At 39.9% G+C, this 23,028-nt stretch overlaps 1 protein-coding gene across 1 annotated transcript; it reads left to right on the top strand.

The window, feature by feature from the left end:
• Positions 1–1,188: 1,188 nt before the first annotated feature.
• LOC143411447 (sperm motility kinase Z-like) lies at positions 1,189–2,595 on the top strand. The gene has a single exon (XM_076872225.1). It carries the CDS (start codon positions 1,189–1,191, stop codon positions 2,593–2,595), a length of 1,407 nt encoding a protein of 468 aa, XP_076728340.1.
• Positions 2,596–23,028: the final 20,433 nt, after the last annotated feature.

Below are 23,028 nucleotides of genomic sequence, written 5' to 3'. Positions count from 1 at the left end.
AGAGGGTATAAGCCTATCCGCTTGAGTCACATGTTCAAGCCCAGCCTGAGTAACTTAGCAAGAACTTGTCTAGCAATCTAAAGGCTGGGGATGTACCTTAGTGGCAGAACACAGGCTTGAAGTGTATGAGGCTCAGGTTGATGTGTTGCCAGTAAGTACAAAACAAACAAACAAACAAATAAAAGGATAGGGGGTTCTTGATAGAATGAGTTCCACCCTTCTGCCCTTCCTTCATATGAATACACAGCACCAAAGTGTGCTTTGACTTTGAACTCGACAGTCTACTGAACTGGGACTAGTTAATTTGTTAATACATCACGCAGTCTAAGGCATTTAATTATACTACTATGAAGGGAAGGACACTTTTACTGGTTCTAGGATTCTTGGTTTCTAGAGTTTGTCCTTTATTGCTTGAATATTTCAACTCTGTTTTGTGCTCCAGTTTTTCTAATGAGAGATCTGATGACAATCTTAGGGGAAATTATGATGAGCCCTTCCTCTCTCTCAACCCCATAGGTATGTATATTGTGATCTAAAGTGTCTTAGGGAACAGAGCATTTTGTTAAGAATATCACAATATGAGTTAGGTGCTACCATTCTTTGACACCCTTATTCAGTGTTGGAAGAAAAAGCAGTTGGATACCTTGAGTGTAGATATGATGAGGTCTTTCAAAGCCAAAGTTAAACAACAGACTTTCAGACTTGAAAGGAAAAGTCCACTGAAGTACTGTATGATTTTTAATTTTTAAAGCATAAATATCAGTTTCCATAACCCATTGAAGCATAAAGCTTATGAAGTCCTTTCTTATTCTTACTCTGAAACTAGAAAAGTTCCTGTAGGACCAAAGGGACATGGCCACTGGAGATGATGCCTAGGCATGATTGGGCCATTTCTTGCTCTGACCTCACAAGGAGCCATTGTGAGGGAGTCTCAATCCCCGGGTATATAACAGAGTGACTGAGGCTGGGTTTTTGTCCATAAGTACAGGAAGCTCTTGGTGGTGACCTGTCGGACTCCCAGCTAGTTAGTGCGTTTGGTGGTTGGCGGTTGGTGGTTGTGTGCTTTGGCGATTGGTTCTTTGATTTGGGTTTTTTGTTTTGTCTTGTTTTATTTTTTGATTTTGGTTTGTTGTTTTAGTTTCTTATTTTGTTTTTAGCTAGCATCCTTAGTTGGTGTTCCTGCTTAGGATGCATAGTAAGAGTAGTGAGTCTAGTGTAGGGCCAAAGTGGCCTGGCTCCTGCCAGGAGAAGGCCTTCAAAGACCATTACCAGGTCTTGAAGGACATTGGGCATGGGGTATTTGGTAAGGTGATCCTAGCCCGCCATCTGCGCACTGGGGTAGAAGTGGCAGTGAAAATCCTGCCAAAGAGACTTTGGAGGAGTTTGACCTGCTCTGAAAAACTGGCGATGAAGACCCTGAACCACCCGAATGTGATCCACCTCTTTCAGGTTATTGAAACCCACCAATATGTCTACCTGGTGATGGAGCATGGAGGCAGGGGATCACTCTTTGACCTCGTCCCACCTGGGGGTATGCAGGAGGAGGAGGAGGCCCGGAGACTGTTCAGACAGATCACCTGTGCGGTGTGCTACTGCCACAAGATGCACATCTTGCATGGAGACCTGAAGCCCGAAAACATTGTGCTGGATGCCAGAGGCAACATCCGAATCATCGACTTTGGCTTAAGCACCGTTCTCAAGCCTGGGCAAGAATGGGACAGAGCCTGGGGCCCTCTGGAGGGCCCCACAATGGACACCTGGCAACTGGGTATCATTTTGAACTTTATGTTGACAGGGAACCGCCCGCATGACATCTTACACCCCGAGTTGGAATTTCCCCAGCACGTGTCCCCCGAAGCACAAAGGCTCATCAGGAAAATCCTGGCAGAGGACCCAGGAGCAAGCCCCTCGGCAGAGGAGATCTTGGCGGACCCGTGGCTGAATCAGGGTGAGGAGAAGTTACCTTTCCATGATGTGCCCATCCCCAACCTCTCAGACCCCACAGTACTGACAATGCTGTTCGACATGGGGTACGACCCTTACAGTACCTGGGTGTCGCTGTCCCAGAGAAAGTTTGATGAGGTGATGGCTTCCTATCTCATAATCCAGCAGCAGATAAGCCAGGGGGCAGGCTGCATGAAGCCTGTGAGAAGGGATCCTTCCATTTCCCCTGCCCTCCCGCAGAGGAGGGCGAGTGAGCCTGCCCTTCACACCTTCCCCTTGCCCTGTGAGCATCATCAGCCTCAGGAGGCCAAGGAGTCAGGGCAGAAGGACTTCAGAAGGGCCAGCTGGCCTGCCATTAGTCTCCGCTGCCTGCATGAGAAGCCCCCCACTCCCAGGCTAGCCTCCCAGCATCACTCTGTGTCCGACTCACCCCAACACTGCCCATCAACAACAGAAAGCTATGTCTCCCAAGATGCCACCACAGGGTGTCCCTGGGGCCACAGGAAGGGCTGGAAGCGGGTGAGGCGGAGGATGGCTGCCTGCTTGCGCAGACTGTGCTGTTACACACCCTCGTGTGTTGGCGAAAATGAGGCTCCTACACCAGGAGAGCAGAAACCTGCTAGGTTCACAAATCGGGTGGTTCCTACATAAATGGACAGTTCAGATGGACCAAACGAAGAAACAGCCAGCCAGAGGAGCCTTTGCTCCATGGATGCTGTCACTATGTTGACATTTGTCACATGGACTCCAACAGCTGCAGGACTGAGAGTATCTACTGGCTGGGCTTCTCCACATGGGGTCCAGCCAGGAGCACACCTGGATCTACCTGAACATCAGGACTCTCCCCTACCCCCACCTGCCAGGGACATCAAATGAGACTATTTTCCCTGGGGCCCTTCCCTTACCCTGCTCTTCTCTGTCCTTTCTCCCATGATCCTGAGATGACAGAGATGTTAATAAATTTGTTTTTCTCAAATTGCATAGTCAAATTGATGTTCCAAAAAAAAAAAAAAAGAAAAGGGTGATGGGGGAGGGAGAAGGGTCCCTGAGTTGAGGGCTGGAGGCCACCAGGCATCCTCTCGAAGGCCTGGATCACTGTGCCTCTCTCCTGTTCAATTTAGATAGACTTACTCACCTCAGCCAGTGTACAAGGGAACACACAATTGCCTTTAGCCAGTGTAGATGGGGACTCAGTTACCTTATGTAGAGGATCTCTTACCTCTAGCCATTGTAGATGTGCACTCACTTGCTTTGACCCAGTGTCTTGGAGATTTGCTCTCCTTAACCTGGTTGGATGGGGATTTTGCCTTAGAGCCAGCGTAGATATGAATGAGTCTGAGCTCATGTTCTTTGGCAGAAGGCATCCCTCCCTGAGCTGTGTGGAGAGGACGGGTGGCAACTGTTGGAGAAATCACATCTGAGAAGGTACAGGAGACCCCAGAGTTCTATGACATCATCTCCTTCATACTGTTTGCTGGGAAGTCAGAGGGGGGTCAGGGGTTAGGGGTGGGCCTGCCTGCAGCAGTGACTGTGTGCCTCACCACCTGCCATGCTGCCTAGTCACCCAAAGCCGCCTCATGGCCCCTGCTGCAGGTAGCAGAGAAGGGAACACATGGGGTTTGGGGAGTGGAGATGACAAACCATCTTATGGATGATATTTGCATAAAAGCAAAATGTGCTCTTGTGGAATTGCTCTTTGCTTTGAGTTCTCTTGATGCTGAAGTTTGAAGCATGCACAAATGAAGAGTGGGAAATAACTTGGGTTAGCCAGGAGGGGAGGCTCTAACTCTTCCATCCCTGATATTTCCCAAGACTGCGCCCCCACAGCTGTTGTGGCAGCTTCTTCCTGCTATCCCTTCAGTGGTCAGGTGTGGATACCTTAAAAAATGTAGGGCATATGTGCATTTTAGTAGTTTGCCATTTTCTGATGGGGCCCCATTTGTGAAATTATCAGGTGCTTGGAAGTTTAAGAGAAACAGTATTTTCTATAGAAAAAAAAATCCTATAGAAAAAAATCCCAATGGTGGTGAATCCCCCTAAGGCAAAGCCACTTCCCAGCTTGAGGCAGGGCACAGGTGTGCCACCAGGAAATGGCCATTTTCTGACCCAACCTTGGCCTAGGGAAGGGATTGCCTAAGAGCTGCCTGAAAGGTCACAATGTGCAGGAGGTTCTGGGAAGCAGGAGAGGCTTACTGAGGATCATGGAGGAGTGTCCTGGGGAGCAAGCCCAGGCCCAGGTGACAACTCCAGGCCCACATTGGGACAGTCACAGAGGTGTGAGATCCTGGAGGACGGGAGGGAGGCAGTGTAGAGGAGGAAGGCCTTTTTGCATTTTGTGTGGTTGTTCTCGGGAGCAGAAGGACAGGGTGTCCTGGGCTGGCATTTGCCTCGAGGCCTGCCACTGGGCCAGGCTGGCATTGTCAGGCAGGTGTTCTCCCTGCGCCTCCTAGAAACAGATGTTGGCCTTCCAATGGGGACAATGCAACTCCCCGTCTCTAGGTAAGAAAGAAGGGCTGTTTCACTTATTATTTCAAAATGTGGATGCCGAGCTCCTTCACACTGAGGTCTTTCCAACAAGTAGAGCACAAACCATGGGTTCCACCCTTACAACCTACACTTGCTTTTCCACTTTGTGTCCCAGATGCCTGTTCCCCCAGGGCCTCCTTGCTCCACAGCCTCCCATGGCCTCTTCTTGCCTACGGGACTCAAGTGCAGTCAAAGGGGGATGGTGGCTGTTGTCAGTGCGTGTCCCCACCTGACAGGAGTTTATCAGCATTGGTCTAGAAAGCCAGGTGTGACATTCATCTTCACAAACCTGAATAGAACAGGCCTCGTTTTTTACAGTGACAGCTCAATAAACCTGTTTTTTTTTTTTTTTTAAACAAAGTATGCAACTTTTTTTTTTTTTTTTTTAATGAAGTGTGCAACTTTAGGGTAAGCATGATAGTGACAGAAGATGATTAGAGCAACTGAGAAACTTTAAACACACAGTCTATACAGTTTAGATGAAAGAGATCAATTTGTACAAAAGCTTAAACTACCAGAAGAACATGAGCATTTACATGGTCCAGTGATCATTAAGTTCCTAATATGAAATCTCCAAGAAGCTCCTCAGGGATAGATACTATCAGTGGCCATTTCTACCCAAGCCTACTCAGGAGGAGAGCAGAGACAATGTCCCTTGTGGTGACTGAGGCACAGGAATATCTCGGGTTGACACCTTTAGCAGAACTGGGAAGCAGTCCTAGTGGGAGAATGACCTTGAGGATGACCTCATGACTTTGGACATATACTCTCCAGAACAATGAGAGAACGTGTGTGCTCTTTTAAGCCACTGTCTTTGTGATGCTTTGTTGTGGCTTTGTCATACCCAGAGGAACGGAACTTACTGGAGACCTGCCAAACTGGTCTAGGTAATGTTATGTTTCATGGTGAAAGGATGAGCAAGGTAAGAATGCCTACTCTCAGCACCTTCAGTCACCAGTGCTGGAAGTTCTAGCCAGATCATTAAGACAAGAACAGGGAATGAAAGGCCTCCAGATCACAAGGAAGAAAGAAATCAGTTCCCATTTAAATATCATATGATTTTACACAGAATTTTTTTTTTTAAAGTTTCCAGGAATTCCTAGAACTTAGTAGTAAGTTCAGCAGGTTTTCAGGATTCAGAATAAATATCCAAAAATCTGTTTTATTTATGTACAGTAACAAGGAACTTGTGGAAATTTAAGTTAAAAACATAGCATTGTTTAATTTTAACTTAAACAGCTCAAAAGAGGTACTCACTTTGTATTTATCTGATGGTTTCTTTCTTTTTTTCTTCCATGTGTTGTTAAAAGTCAAAATTAGCATTATCTCCTGCTATTTATTTTCAACATCTAAGCACATTTACCTCATAATGAGTGAAGTAGTTAGTGTTGGGCATTTTAGTTGCTTTTGGACAACAGGGGAGAAAATTTTATCTTTGGTACCATGATTATTTTTGTTTTACGCAAAACTCTATGTATATAATTAAGTTTAATGTATAATGTTTTAGCATATTCTAACTTTAGACTGCATACTTAAGTGCTGAGTACTTAGATTATGAACAATTATTCAACAAACTGTTGATAGGGAGACGTGTTTTTTCACTAAATTCATAGAAATGCCCCTTCTAAAGTGAGAATATATAAATTAAAAATTTCATTGGTGATGGGAAGACTGAAAGTAGAGAAAAATCAAGGTACAATTTTTCAAATCAATGGGGCATGTGGAACATATTTTAGTTTAAGTAGAATATTATGATTAAAATAAAATGGGACATAGCGGTAAAAGATAATATTCTGACATGGTTTGAGACTGAATTTGAGGAGTAAACTTTATGTATTGCTATATAATTTATTATGTTATAATAGATTTTATAGTTTGCATTTGTGGAGTTATAAAAGATTTTCTTTGCAATTGATAACTGTTACCTCTGCTAATAAGAATAACAAGTCACTGATACTTATTATTTTAATGTCTGAACTCTAAATATGTGAACATTTTCATCAAGTTATTTCCTCACCCAAAGACTGAGTAATAGTTTTCCTAAATTTCATTTGATCACATCTTCAAATACAAAAGTTGTTAAATTTCCCTGTGACTTCTTTGCTAGAGTTCATTGAGTAATAAAAATATAGATAAAAAAATCATGAAAATATAAGAGAAAAAAATGTGATACCTTATTTTGTACCAGCAATTAATCATGTCATTAACATAAACAACTCTAATATCCAAGTAAATTTTTTATAACAAATTGTACTAAAAGTTTTATGAAATGGGAGAATATTATAAATACTTCGGAGGAAGACTAAAAGTAAGGATGGATAGTTTATCAATTTAAATTTAAAGGTAACTAAAACAAACTTCATTTTTATTGGTTAAATTTACAGGTGATGCTTTCCAATGAATTTTTAATTTGGTTTATTGATTCCTTCATTTCAAGGATTTCCAACTGATTCTTCTTTAGGATCTCTATTTTCTTATTGAGTAGTTTTTTGTTAGGGTCTGTAAACAAGTCAAGATGGAGCCTGGCATTTTGCCAGAGGGAGTGGTTTGTGAAGTAACGCCAGCGAGCCATTAAGTGTGGAGATTCCTTATTGGTTGAATCTAGTTTATGTTAATTAAGATAAGCTGTGTGGGATGTATATATACCCTTCATGTCCTACAATAAGGGGCTCCCACTCCTGCTGTATCAATCTACACAAGTTGTTCGTCACCCCGCGGCTATTTTGCCCAGCCAGCCGGGCTGCGGCAGTTTTTCACTCCTTGTACTTTGTCTCTGACTTCATTTCTTACATCGTCTTTTGTCTCTTAGATCAGTTTAACCGTGACTTTCTGAATTCCACCTCTGATATTTCCTCACTGTGATGTCACTGGAGTCTGTTGAAGTGTTCTATGTTGGTTTTGATGGTTTGTTTCCTTGCTTTTTCATATTGTTTGTATGTCTTCCCATCTATCTGGATGGATATGAAGCTGCAAAGTTTTTACCTGACAAATTGATAGTATCCCTCTATGTTATTAGTACCTCACAGATTTCAGGGCAGCCCAGTGATAGCAACAATCTATGCAAACAATATATAGCAGTAGACTAGGTACTTAGTTCCTATTCTGATATCTATAGTGTTAATTGGTACAATATGCAGAAATAGGAGGATCAGCAATTTCCATCAGTCAAATTAGCCAATAATCATGAATTATGTCTGGCATAAAAATCAAGCAATAGGTGTTATCTATGACTTTTTCCATATTAACTATTGCTGTGACATTGATAGGGGCACACATTATAGACATCTGTTGATATTAAGAGACATTAAGGATAGAGTTGAATATGAGGAAAGAAGAAGAGATAGGAAGGTAGAAAAGTGTTTGCAATTTCAAAAGGGTGAATGGGCAGATGAAGTGGTAACTTAGGATATATTGTTAGTGATAAAGTGTAGGAAAAAATAGTAGAATATAAAGGCAGAGAAAGATAATGGAATTTAGCTGTCAGCAACTGAGAAAATAGAAAGGGAGAGAAAGAAGATAGAGTAGTGGCAAAGACTATATAAAATAAAATAAAACTATGCTAATGAAGGCCTGATGCAGTGGTGCACACCTGTAATCCCAGTGACTCAAGGATGCCAAGACAGAGGATTGTGAGTTCAAAGCCAGCCTCAGCAAAAGGGAGGTGCTAGGAAACTAAGTGATACCCTTTCTCTAAATAAAATAGAAAATAGGGCTGGGGATGTGGCACAATGGTCAAGTGCCCCCGAATTCAATCCCTGGTACAAGAAAAAAAAATAAACTAATCAAAAACCCTAACCCTCAAAAAACAGAGCTTGAAAAAATAACACTTTCAAATCCAAAGTCCATTTATGAAGACATGAATTGGTGTGAATATACTTTGTATACCACCAGAGATATAAAAAATTGTGCTGTGTATGTGTAATAAGAATTGTGATGCATTCTGCTGTCATTTATTTTTTTAAAAAAATCAATAAAAAAAGAAAAAACAAACAACAACAACAATTAAAAAAACACAAAAGACAACAAAAACAAAGCCTAGGAATGAGGAGAGAGAAACAAAGACAAAACATAAAAAATACAAAAACAAAAAAGCAAAACAAAACAACAGAAAAAAAATACCTTGGTGAAAAGTTTATTAAGGAGTTGCTTCTTATGGTGGACACAATAGACAGTGAGCATATGTGTTTGCTGTCTGTGCCCGGCTGATTTTAGTTTTGTTTGTTCTTGAGGTATGAACTACGTGTGGGAGTATGGGCCCTGGGCTCTTGAGTCCTTTGTTTTTATTGCATTACTCACTGTGTTGAAGTTTGGGGTTTAAGGCTTCTCAACTTCCCTTCTTGGGAGATTGGTGTGGGCAGGCCAGGCTGCAGGCTGGGTGGTCATGCAGCTGACTGGGGCAGGTGGCCCTGGAAGCAAAGTGGCATGCTGTTCCTGGGTGGCAAAGTGACAGCCTGGGTCAGATGGGCCTGGCGTTGAAGTGGTGGACCAGGCAAGTTGGGCTGCGGCTGAATGGCAAAGTGGCTGCTTATGTCTGGTGGGCCTAGCTGGCTTGGGCCAGGCAGATCGGGTTTGGGTGATGGGCTTTGCAGACTGGTGGCAATGCTGTGGGGTAAGTCTGGCAGGCCTCATGGTGAAGTGTCACTTTGTCAGGCTGGGCTATGGGCCGGTGGCAAAGCTGTGGGCCAGGTAGGCCTAGCAGTGGTGGTTTGGGTGGGGAGCCGGGGTCCTGGGTGTGTGCCACGCTGGTGCTGGACCTGGAGGGCACCAGGGACTGGTCTGATGCTGGGCCCAGGAACCTGGTGGGTGCTGGTCATGGTGATCTCCAGGGGCAGTTGGCCAGACAAATTGAGAACCATGTCCTCTCACACCCACCCTTCCAAGTTCTCACCCTCGGTAGCTGACCTTGTGAGACCCTGTGAGCCGCTGGACTCTCAGGGTTGGGGAGGGCTGGGTTCACTCTAGCCTCTCCAACTTGTGTTTCCCCTGGGCAAAATGATCTCATTTTCTGGTTTTCCATGGGTTGGTTAGGCTCAGTGAAATCTTTGGAAGGTTCAGATAGGTTTATGTGGGCTTAGCTGCGAACTCACAGATCTGGGATCTGGGTCCTGTTGGCACTGCTGTGCTGCAGTCCCACGACGGTTCCTGGATTGACTTCCATGGTGGATTACAAACTCAGGGTGACTTTATTTTAGATCCATTTAATGAGTCCAACAGCCACCCCTCCACTTTCAGTACTTTTTACTCTAAGTCTCAGGGAGGAGCAGTATTTCTGCTATTTAAGTTCTGGAGGACAGAGTTAGGATGCTGCTTCACTCTAAACTGCCATCTTGTCCCTCCCTCTATTATTATTACTATTAATTACTATGTGGATGATGATGAGGAGGAGGAGGAGGAGGAGGAAGAGGAGGAGGAGGAGGAGGAGGAGGAGGAATGGGCATTGAACCTAGGGCTTTGTGCAGGCTAGGCACATGCTCTAACATATTCTATACATTTGAAAGCCTGGCATCACCAAGAGTAGTGAGGCTAAGAATGTTCTTAATTATTTTCCAAGTTCCCCTTGCAACACCAGAATTATGGCTACATAATTACTTCTGTGGTATGTATGGCTCTTTATAGATTTTCCAAGTGTACAACCATCATCCCTGCTCAAATCTGCTTAGGTTTCAAAACTGCACTCTCTATAGTATTGTAATTATTTGGTTTGTCTGAAGAAATAGACTAAAAGAAAACAAAAATCTTGATTACTATATTTATAATGTATCATTACTATATTATCTAGGTAAATGAGAGTTCTCTAAATTTGACTTATCAGAATTTGAATGTTCAAACCAAAGTAGAGAAAATCTTGAATGTAATACTCTTTTCCCATTAGATACTCCTCTAGGAACATACAGAAAGTCCCTAACTTAGGATAGATAGCCTGACTTAACAATTTTTTGACTTTGTGATGGCATGAAAGCAAACCCATCCAAACATCTCATTTTTCATTTTCAGTGTGATATTCAATAAATTACACGAGGCATTCAACATTGTATTATAAAATAAGGTTTTCTGTTAGATGATTTTGCCACGCTATAGGCTAAGGTAAGTATTACGAGGATGTTTAAGGTAGGCCAGGCTAAGCTAAGATGTTCAGTAGGTTAGATGTATTAAATACATTTTGAACTTAAGATATTTTCAATTTACAATGGGTTTATGGAGATGTAATCCCATTACAGGCCAAGAGACATCTATCTATACACCCACTCATCCTGACTATATTAGTTCATTTTTCTGCCTGGGTGAAAAATAATTGCAGTCTACTTGTATGGAAACCATTTTTCTTTGAATATGCAATATTTTGCAGAAAGTTGAGTTCATTATAAAATGACTCTGAAAATGCTCCTGATACCAACTCGTGCATGTAGATTAAGTTGAATGTGTACTCACCCCATGACAAAGCCTAAAATGTGTTGTTAGATACAATGTAACTTCTTATCTGATGGGTTTTTTTTTTCTTCTAGAAAGAAGTTTTAAAAATCTTGTAAGTGAAATATTAAGCTGTATTTGAAGTTTGTCAGTGTTTTTTTCTGTCTTCTAATGCTTCAGTATAATTAGGTCTTTAAAGATGCAAAAACCAAAAGACCAGTATGTGAGTACACATTGGGTATCCTACCCCTCCTCGTCTTTTTTTTTTTTTTTTTTAAGAGAGAGAGATGAGATGAGAGAGAGAGAGAGAAAGAGAGAATTTTTGTTTTAATATTTATTTTTTAGTTTTCGGCGGACACAACATCTTTGTTTTGTATGTGGTGCTGAGGATGGAACCCGGGCCGCACGCATGCCAGGCAAGCGCACTACCGCTTGAGCCATATCCCCAGCGCCCCCTCCTCGTCTTAAGGATCTCTTTTGAGACCTTTCATCCGAGAACATGGATTGATGGTGATATCCACAGAGGGCAATATCTGCTGTGCTCCACCAAAATGAACAGCTGGTCTAGGGATGGAGAGGGATGCGGCAGTTGAGGAATGATGAAATCATTGGATAAACAAATTGGAGGATTGTGGAAAAATTTGGTCAAGAATTTATTTTACAGAAGGGTTTATCAATTGCCTTTATAGTGGCAAGAGAACAGAATGGATCCTTTGTTGGATCTTTGTATTGGACTGGGAGAGCATCTAAGTCAGGAAGAGGCATCTTCAGTTGAGGGTCAAAGAAGCTATTTCATATTGACTGGGGACTGGGATTGGAAGTATGCTTTGCTAGGGCTCTGGTTAGGGTCAAGGATAAAACAAGTATCATTAGAACTTTAAGGATCATAAGACATAGACAAAGAAACTAAATAGATAATATGTTTACGAAGAAAAGGAAATAATGGATAACATGTGAAAACACATTTAACTCTGTGGTAGTTACTAAGGTTTTTATTAAAAATTTTATTTTTGCTACCAGCACAAGGTGGGATTATGTTTCAAGCATGGGCATGGGCTTACTTTGAGCAAAGAAATGACTGAAATAAGGTGCATCTCTTCCAGCAGGAGCCATTAGCATCCAGTGCTGATTCAGTGAACTCTTTTTTTCTGGTGTGGCTATTGGCCATATTCTGATGTGGGGAGCAACTCCTTGTACTTGGGTCCTGGATGAGAATGGCAAAGACCCCAAGCAACTCATGGTGAGGATCCATCTTGAGCAAGGAATGAGCTTTGGTTGGCTACACCAATCTAGTCTGTCCTGACAATTTTCTATGTAATCAGGACACAAGCCTAACAAATAATAGAGAATTCCTTTATATTGTGTTCAGAGTTTTTGAAAAAGTTTACCTGTTTTTAATTATTGAAACTAGATATACAAAATGTAACTGGTTATACATATATTCAAACAATATAAAAGAATGAGAAAAAAATTGGAAGGTTTTGTAATCATAACTTCAGGAGATGATTGCCAATAGACTTCCAATCATCCGTGATGAATAATCAGTTTAACTTATACTTTAAGTTTTCTGTTTCACTGCTTATATTTTTTAATTTCTAGAAATTTTCTCGGGTTGTATTCAAATTTTGTGTCCATCTTTTCATTTGCTTTCAAGCTGCTCTGCTCTTGACCAATAGTTCTTTTATCTTTCTGTAATTTTTCCTTTCCTAGGAAGATCACTTTTATGTTAATTTAATGATATTCTTTTGCAAATAATCTGGTTTATTTTCTGATCGTTTTATGTGTTTTTATTTGTTGTTGGTTGGTTTTACAGATTTTTTTGACAATAGACATGAATATTTTTTTGAGACTCAATGGATTTTATTTTTCATTTACTATGGAAAATGAGCAGTTGTCTCTTTTGAATTTCATTTCTGCTACTCACTTTCCCATTTCTAAAATTCATTATGGACATATTTTTGGACCTCTCCTTCTGCTCTCCATGTTTTTTCATTTCTCTATTTTCTATCCCCTTGTCTATGCTGCTTTCTGAGTAATTTCTTCCACTTTTCTAATTATCTCTCTGGCTATATCTAACAGCTGGTTTACCTACTCACCAAGTTTTTAGCCTCAAAGACTGTTGTTTTAATTGCATGGAAGGATGTTTGTAGTAACATAGTAAGGTTGGGGAAGGCCTCACTGAGATGACAATATTTGAGTTGAAATTTGAAGGAAGCGAGAAAACAAGGTATGTGAATATTTAGGAGGGGAACATTCAGGTAGAGGGAAGAAAAAAAATCTTATGTGGAAGAATGCCTGATGTGGTAGAGAAACAGCGAGAGGGTCACTGTGGCTAAAACTAAGTAAGTTAGGGTAGTATTAGGAAATGAAGTTTAAGGAGTGACGAGGGGTTACATAATAACAGGACTAAGGGCCATTGTAAAGCTTTGGCTTTTATTTCATCTGAAGGACATGGAAAGCCATTGGTAGGTTTGAAATGAGAAGTGACATAATCTAACATGTTTACCAGGGTTACTGTGCTGAGAAAACAAAAGGAGCAAGGAAAGAAGTTGAGAGGTAATTAGAGAGGGTATTTTATTATTTAGGTGCGTGATGAAGATGGATTGGATGGAGGTGGTGAGCAATAGCCAAAGTTGTTGATGCAGAACAAGGACATAGAGCATTACACTTGTGTCAATATAGATGCTAGGGGCACAAATAGTTTCCATTTTTACTTAGGAAATGGGAGAAGCTGAGTGGATGTATTTATGCATTTAATTTCTACTTTGTGAAGCATAAGTTTTTTTAAAATCATTCAGTTGTATAAATACAAAAACACTATTCTTAATAGACAAATAAGTTACAATTTGAAATAAGAATGCAACCCTTGAACCATTCATTAGGGTCTGAATTATTTAGTGATTCTTTTGCTCTGAGTTTTTAAATAGTAAGGGTTCATGTTTATAAGAAAGTAACAACCAACAATTTTAAAGATAAATCAGGTACAAAAAGTAATCAGTGATATAACTTCTTTCTGGTCTAGAATTTGAAATAAATGTCCCGAGCATAAGGAAATTAAAAAAAAAATCTCAGATTTATCACTAGTCTGAGTAAATAGGAAGGGCCAATAATTTGGAGAACTATTGATTCAGGCTTTAGTAGCTTTGTGAGTCAATATTTCTTTCTTTGTAAAATAAGAGGGTTGAATTAGATGTCTCTTCTAGTTCTGAAATCTGATGGTATAATTTCCTTTACACACACACACACACACACACACACAAAAGCTCTACAATCTAAACTAGTGCACTTTATATACACTTGTAAATTCAATATATGAAATTGTACCCTCTATAATTTTTGTTGAATCCTTATGATCAAACCTCCCATTGGTCTTGCAAAGTTTAAAGTGAGACTAAATTAATTGGAAAAATGTAGAACTGTCCATCTATAGGTATAATACTACAGGTAAAACAGAAATTCCATGCTATAGCAAAGTGGTTTTTGTTTGTTTGTTTGTTTTCTTTCTGTTTTTGCAAGGCTGGGCGCATAATTTTTCAAAAATTACTAATTGACACACTGGTTAAAAGAGAGAAATAGTTTCTGACTTCAAAATTTTACTCTTAAAAAATGATGATATTTGCCCTTTATTGCTTCAAAATATATATGTTGAAGAATATTCAATTTTATACTCATTATTCTTAGATTTTCAAAAAATTTAGGGTCAATGTATAAAAATATTGACCTATCTGTCCCTCTTGAGGAACATTTCTTCAAAACAGAGGCATGTATTTTGTTGAAATTCTGTTTACCTTTAAATGATGTAATTTTTAAATGTAGAAGTTCCAGTTATGGTGTGTTATAGGTAGGATTGTGTTGCTTTATAAAGTCTGATTTTTTCCTTCTACATTTCAGTGGGGGAATGTGTACAGATATTGAGGACACTTTGAATAAAGGACAGTCCTCAGCAGGAGTCAGTCTCAATTTGTCCAGCTGCCTCCCCACTATAAGCCCAGTTGTCTGAGAGGAGACTTAATAAGTCAGTGAGGCAGCCAAGGTGTCCCCATTTTCCCCAGGTGGTGGCTGCTGCTTCCAAGAGGACCATATTGTTCCACCTACATAGTCCTCCTGATCCTCAGGGAACAGTCTGGCTCCTCGGATGCCCCCAAGGTTGTTGCAGGGCCAACCCGAGCCCCGGTTTCAGTGCTGTCCCCCAACACCCAGACCCCCTCAAACCCTTCTCAGTGATCCCTGTTATTCTCAGCCTCAGCCTAAATAATAACAGTCTTGGTAGGGGACCCAAAGTCATGTTGCTGTTGACATAGGACCCTGACAAAAGCTGCCTTCATCATATTCCCCATAATCTTCATGGAGAAACTGTACAACCTGGCTGCACAGATAGACAGATAGATAGATAGATAGATGAAAGATACATAGATAGGTAGATAATAATGATGAATATGAAGGTAGATTACAAATAGAATAGGTAGGTAGGTAGGTAGACAGTAAGAGGAAAGCTGCTAAGTGATTGTATTCTTGCCACAGGAACAGTAAGGAGAGCAAGATCCGGGGAGCAAGACATTGCATTGCAGTAAGATATGAATAAAATGTGGCAATTGCCCACACACTAATCCTAGGGCCTACGTTTTGGAGTAATAAATGATATTATAATAAGAAAAACCATGGGCAAATAGAGTAAATAGTGACTCAAGGCAGAGAATCATAGCATCTAGCTAGCTCCATCTCAGCAAAGTCTGTGAAGGTGTTTATGCTCCAAAAGAGAAAGACGTGGCATTAATGAGGATATCCTGGAAGGTATTGTGGTATCAACAACCTCAAGTCTGATTGACTCAACACAAGAAGGATTATTTTTCTGGTTCATGATTCATGTTCTTTACATGTACACAGAGAGTTGTATTCTTTTTTGTTTGTTTGTTTATTTTTATGTAGTGCTGAGGATCGAACCCAGGGTCTCACATGTGCGAGGCGAACGCTCTACCGCTGAGCCACAACCCCAGCCCAGGAATTGTATTCTTATTTGTTTCTTAGCCACTGTTGTGGATATTGCTGGTCACCAAGCCAGGGGGAGAGAGCTGTAGAGGGTCTTGAATTGCCCATTAAGAGCCCTGGCCTGGAAGCATCATGTATCATTTCCTCTCACAACTTATTCAAAATGAGTCATATGATCTTACCCAACCACAAGGGGGACGGGGAATGGTGGAGAAACCCACATCTAATGAATGCCACTGATGGCGAGGTTCATCTTCTCTTTTGTTTAACAATATCACATTTACCTTTCATTCCACCCAAAATAGACTCACTAATACCCCATGTGAGACAACCAAAAACTTGGATCTAGTCATCAGGTTCAAAGTTTAGAAATCTCAAAATCCATGTGTGATCCACAGCCTTTTCCTCAGTGTCTGGCTCTCAGATTCACTGCTTCTGCTTTCTGGCTCAGGAAGGAAGGGCTTGAACACCTACTCCCTCCAGAGGTTTTGCAGAGACTATGGCTCCCAACATTCTCTGCATTCTGCTGCCCTGGCTGGCCTGGCCTGCTGCCAGGATTTAGGTGGTTGAATAGATGTTGGAAAGAGAGTGTGTGTAATGCATGTTTCAGTTGACATATTTTGAATTAAAAATTTTTAAATTAAATTTATCTTAACTGATATATAATAACATAAGATTTATATAGACTAATGGGGTATCATGAGATAATTCAATACCCAAATAAGCATACAATATTCAAATCAAGTGAAACATATCTATCTCCTTAAACATCAATTATTTTTTTATGTTGAAAATATCCAAAAATAAATTTTAGCTTTTTGAAATATATACAGTATATAATTGTTACCTATAGCAAATATTTAAAAGGCTAACACAGCGGTTGTGAGGATTTTTTGAAACAGTTACCTTAATACTTTTTGTTGGATGCTATTTAATGATACACATTATAAGTGTTGAATGTCCTGTTTCAGTTATCTATTCTGCATAACAAACTACTTTTGAACTTAACATCTTAAAACAACAACCATTTAAAATTTCTTGGCTTTCAGCTCTGTGGGGCATGGCAGGGGTATGTTATCTGTGCCTTATATGGGTCAGCTGGGCAGTTCATGCCTTCATTCATGGCCAAGACACTGACACTGGCTATGAGTGAAGAGCTCACAGGAACTCTTAGCTGATGGCCTAGGTGCTCCTTCTCATGGCTTCTCCAAAAGGACGCCTCAGAGTAGTCATATTTCTTATGCAAAAGAAGTATGCAAAAGCAAAAGTAAGAGTTGCCAGACTTTTAAAGGCTCAAATCTGGAACTGGCAGACTATCATCTGTTTGCATTCTATTTTTTTTTTCCTTTTTCAAGACTCTATGCAAACTCATGAATGATTTCTCCTGTAAATATCAAAAGCAAATCACATATATCCAATAAATAATGGCACAGAGTAAACATTTGCATTTTTAAAGGGAGTATAAGGGCATAGAAAAAAGGGATGGGACCAAGGCAAGACCGAAATCCAACTGGGCAAACAAGTCCTGTAGCTTCGTGTTTGGCATCTGCGACATATGGCATCATGATATTCTCTCTAAAGGGATTGTGTGGCTCCAACCCTATGTTCTAACCAGTTGCAGCCCACACGGCCTCTCTCTTGGCTTGTTTCTGCTCAATTCCTGAAGTTTTTCTCAGCAGACATTCTACATTACTGACATCTCTTAACTCGGGGGTCTCCACTGCAGCTTCAACTTCCTTCTCACATCATGCATTGCCCTCTCAGGGGTAGCCCATGTGGCCTTCAACCCTGTTATACTTTGCTTGGCCTCCTAGTATTTTTTTTGGAAATCTTGGTGGAGGCCTCCAGGACTCCCTGACTCCAGCATCTTACCTTTCTGCAGAACCAGCACCATAGGATTGACACCAAGTCTGTTGCCACCTTGAGCAGCAGTCTCCTCTTGGAAGCATGGCTGCAGTAGTCTCTGAGTGCCTGGATGGTTGACCCTAGTAAAATAATTTTGTAGGCTCCCCTGTGCAGGTATGGTACCCCCATGGCCTCTTCTCAAAGAAAATTTTCACTTTTACACCCTTGAGACTGAGATGGCCTCAAGCCATCTTTCCCTTTTGGGGTTAAAGTATTTAACTCTTCTTTAGTGGTTGTAATCTTTTTAACAACCACATCTTCCTTAGCCCCAGTTTTATTCCCACTTTTCTGACAAAATTGCAAGTTGAAAAAATCTGGCCAGGCATGGTGGTGCATGCCTGTAATCCCAGTAGCTCAGGAGGCTGAGGTAGGAGGATTACAAGTTCAAAGCCAGCCTCAGCAATTTAGCGAGGCCTTAAGCAACATACTGAGACCCTGTCTCAAAATAAAAATAAAAAGACTGGGGATGAGGCTCAGTGCTGGCACTTCACCCCAGTACCAAACTTATCCCCAGTACCAAACCAAAACCAAATTCAAAAACAACAACAAAAACAATCTTTCTGGTCTGCTTTCTGTTCCTGATTATCACAGACCAAAAGACCTGACAAGAACAAATTTGACTAAAAGCTACCAGAAATATCCATGCTGCCACCTGAATGCTGCACAGCCTTGAAATTTCTTCAACCAGATTAATTAGTCCATTCCCTTTAAATTTATCCTCACAGAAAGTCTCAGGATATGGACAAAACATAGAAAACTTCTTTGACAGAATATAACACCAATGGACTCTAGTCCAATTTCCAGTATAGTCCCCTCCTCTGAAATCTCATGAACCCAGTCAACTGCCCACTGTCCTATTGGCATATCCCACCAGAATAGCCCAGTAAGCTCTACTCACAACATTCTAAAGCTTGTGTCTCTAAATTTTTCAAAATTCCTTCCCCCACAAATCAACTTTAAAGGCTTCTGAACCATATGGTCAGTTTAGCCACAGGTTAAGTACTTCTCGGTACCAATTTCTGTTTTATTTTTTTGAGGTGTTTTGTTTTTGTTTTTGTCACTCTGACCAAAAGACCTGACAAGAACAAAATACTGCTTCTCCTTTGAGCTGTTTGCAGACGAAGTTCTAAAGACAGCAAAAATTTTCATGTTCTGAATACTGGAGAGGAAGGATTTGGTTATAAGGGTTCCTGCTTTCACAGAATTATTCCAGGATTTCTGTGCCAGGGTGGGGACTTCACACCCTACAGTGACACAGGCAGCAAGTCCATCTATGGGGAGAAGTTTGATGAGAACTTCACCCTGATGTATACAGGCCCTGGCATCTTGTCTACAGCAAATGCTGGGCCGAACACAAACGGTTCCCCTTTTTCATCTGCACTGACAAGACTGGGTGGTTGTGTGGTGAGCATGTGGTCTTTGGGAAGGTGAAAGAGGGCATGAATGTTGGGGAAGCCATGGTGTGCTTTGGGTCCAGGAATGGCAAGCTAGCATGAAGACTGTCATTACCGACTATGGACAGCTCTCACACGTTTGACTTGTGTTTATCTTAACCATCAAAACCATTGCTTCTGTAGCTCAGGAGAACACCCCTCCACCCTATCTGCTTGCAATATCCCATAATCTTTGCACTCTTGCTGCATTTCTTTGGGCTCCATATTTTCCTTATTTCCCTCCCAAGTGTAGCTAAATTGCAAAGTTGTTTAAGATGATGAAGAAAAGCTAAATGACATAAGAAAAAGATGTTCATAATGGCTATCAATAACAGCATTAGCAACCATGGAAACATCTTAAATGTCCATCTACAGGACGATGTGTTGTATTAACCACACACTTTTGTAAGGGAGAATATTTTGTGACTTCAAGAATGTCATGAAGCTGGGCAATGTGGTGCACCCCTGTAATCCCAGTGGCTCAGGAAGCTGAGGCAGAAAGATCATGAGTTCAAAGTCAGCTTCAGCAATTTAGTGAGACCTTGTCTCAAAATAAAAAATAAAAAGGGATGTGGCTCAGTGGCTAAGGCCCCTGGTTTCAATCCCGGGTACCCCACCTGACTTAAAAAAAAAAAAATTTTAAGGACATGAAACATAGTTATGGTATGGTAAATTAAATTATTAAATGTGAAGAAAAGTGTGGTGCAAAATTATATATTATAATTGTATTAAAAATTATAAAAATCCATGAATAGGACATATCTGGAAAAAAGACATAAGGCCACTATAAACCTGTTACTATGGCAGAGAAATGAATAAGATTTTTACTTATTTTTGGATTTTGATATTTCTAAATATTTTCTTAACATGTCTTAATTAGACTTTAGAAACATGTCTTAAAACAGGTAAAATGGAGTGTGCTTCTTTTTAAAATAGATAAATTTCAAAGGAAAGTATTCTAGTCCATTTTGTGTTGCTATAACAAAACAACAAAATGCCCAAATCTGGGTAATTCATAAAGACAAGAAATTTATTTCTCATAATTTTGGAGGCTGGTAAATCAAAATCAAGGAACTGATCAGTTTGTTTTTGGTGATAGTCCTGTCTCTGCTTCCAAAATAGTACCTTGTACACTTGTCCTCACATGAAAGAAGATAGGAGGGCAACAGGGATATCTCCTTTGTCAAACTCTTTGGTAAGGACACTTAATCCCATTCATGAGGGAGAAGCCCTTATGACCTAGTCACCTCTTAAAATTTAATAGATTGTCACACCTGGGTTTGGAGGGGACACATTCAAACCATAGCACAAGTGGAAGAGAAGTTTCAAAATCAAGTATATGTGTGTGTGTGTGTGTGTGTGTGTGTGTGTGTGTGTGTATGTATGTGTGTGTATGGACTTTATTTACTAATAGTGAACAATGTCATGTAATTATTTTATTTGTAAATATTTTGTATTTGAAAATCTCCACACATTATTATGAAAATAGTTTTTACTGTTTCAATTCTGGATCCTAAAATGGTGCACTATAGAGATCATAGGGGGTGGAATGGACCCAGGAGAGAATCTGATTTCAAAGGGCTGGGTCTGAGGAGGGGGAATTCTGGCCTCTGGAGTGCAGTTGTGTGTGCACATGATAATGTCTATGTCCTTGTGCAAGCTCCTGAGCTCAGTGAGGGCCAAGAGGAGTGGGGTGAAGAACTTGGCCACCATGTGGTGAGCCGTCTAGAACGCAGCTCTGGAGGCAGCCTGGAGCTAGCTGCATTCCAGCTTTTGAGTGCTTCCAGCAGTGCACTGGCTGTTAGGGCTACAAAGGTGAAAGGAAGAGATTTTCCTTAAGGAGATCACAATCTTGGAAAGAGAAAAAGATGCAGGCAACAGTATTACAGAGTAATGTAGAGCAGTTTTTAATGCTGATAAAAGGTAAAAATGGTGTTTCATTAACTAATGCCCTGGTCCTTAACTTCTAGCTGTGTAGATTTTTTTTTTAGCATTTTGGGTATCATTTTGATAAATCTATGTACTTTAACTGTAGAAGGGCTTTTAAAATTGTGTATTTTTATTAATATTTTTTATCATTCAGTTTCTTCCTTGGTCTCTTATTTGACCTTCTGATTCTTTTTTTCCCCTTTTATTGGTGAGTTATAGTTGTACATAATGGTAGGATTTCTTGTTATATATTAGTATATTCACATAATATAACAATGTTATTAGGCCAGTTTCCCTCCTCAGCATTTCTTCCCTTCCTCCCCTTCTCCCACTGCCCCTACTCTGCTGCGCTTCCCTTCCTCTATTCTACTGATCTCTCTTTGCTTTCCCTGATATCCACTCCCACAATTCTTTTCCTTTTTTCTCTCTAGTTTTGACATATGAAAGAAAACAGAGACTCTTGACCTTCTAACTTTGGATTGTTTTTCTTAATATAATGGACTTCATCCATTTTTCTGGAAATTACATGATTTCATTTTTCTTTATGGCTGAATAAAACTTCATTGTTTTTGGTGTGTGTGTGTGTGTGTGTGTGTGTGTGCACATGCACATACGATATCACATTTTCTTCATTCATTCATCTATGGATGGTTACTTAGGCTGGTTTCATAGTTGGCTATTGTGAATTGTGCTGCTCTAAACATGGGTATACATGTATCACTGTAGTATGATGACTTCATACCGAGGAGTGGTATAGCCGTCATATGGTAGTTCCATGCCTAGTCTTTTGAGGAACCTCCATTCTGATTTCCATAGCAGTTGTATTAACTTATAATCCTACCAACAGTTTCTATTAGTTCCCTATTCCTGGGAGATAGCATAACTTGTCTTTAATCCATAAGAGAAAGCATTAAAAGGAATGTAAGAAAAAGATAAGTTCACACCTCAGAAATCTGATTCATTGCTTATTATCTAATTTCTCATTCATCTTGTTTGAAGTTTTTCTTATATCATTCTGCAATCTTTAATGAGTATGTTTTGCTTAAAAAAATTAAAGGCACATAAAGATGTATAAAATAAATTCAAATCTACAATTAAATTTTTAGAATAACCTCTATTATGAACACTGTCTTAAAAACTTTGTAGAATTTAGAATCAATACATATTTTATATTATTTAGACAATAAAAATTAAATATTAAACTATAATCCCATGACCCAAACATACCTCCTCTCAAATTTTCCATGGATATACATAGTATGATTATTTTAGAAAACTGGGTGATACCATTTAATTCTATATCCCATTTTTTATATGTGATGGACATCTCCATATTGTTAAAATATTTTGAAGTAATAATTTTAATGACCATAGAGCACTCTATTATATGGATATACTGTGATTCATTTAACTATTTTACTATTGCAGATTTTTAAGATATTTTCAAATTTATATTCTAAATAGACATTATTTAAAAGAAAATTTGTTTAAGTTGTGTATATCTTCCTGACTCAATTTGGGCAAGTCATATGACTTTAGGAATTTATTGATTCCTTCACTATTACCTATTGTATTAGAGTATAAGGTTTCAAAATAATTTCTAATTATCTTCTGTATTTCTGTAGTGTCGTGATATTGCCTTTTTCATCACGTATGCTAGTAATTTGGGTTCTCTCTCTTCTTCTCTTCGTTAGCATGGCTAAGGGTCTAATTTATTTATTTTTTCGAAGAACCAACTTTTAGTTTTGTCAATTTTTTCAATTGTTTCTTTTGTTTCAATTTCATTGATTTTAGCTCTGGTTTTAATTATTTCTTGCCTTCTATTGCTTTGCTGCTGATTTGTTCTTCTTTCTCTAGGGCTTTGAGGTATAGCGTGAGGCCATTTATTTGTTGGCTT

Source organism: Callospermophilus lateralis, chromosome 12 (genome assembly GCF_048772815.1).
Source record: "Callospermophilus lateralis isolate mCalLat2 chromosome 12, mCalLat2.hap1, whole genome shotgun sequence".
NCBI classification, from domain to species: Eukaryota; Metazoa; Chordata; class Mammalia; order Rodentia; family Sciuridae; genus Callospermophilus; species Callospermophilus lateralis.
Note: the sequence above shows the minus strand (reverse complement) of the source record. Positions and strands in the feature narration are given on the sequence as shown.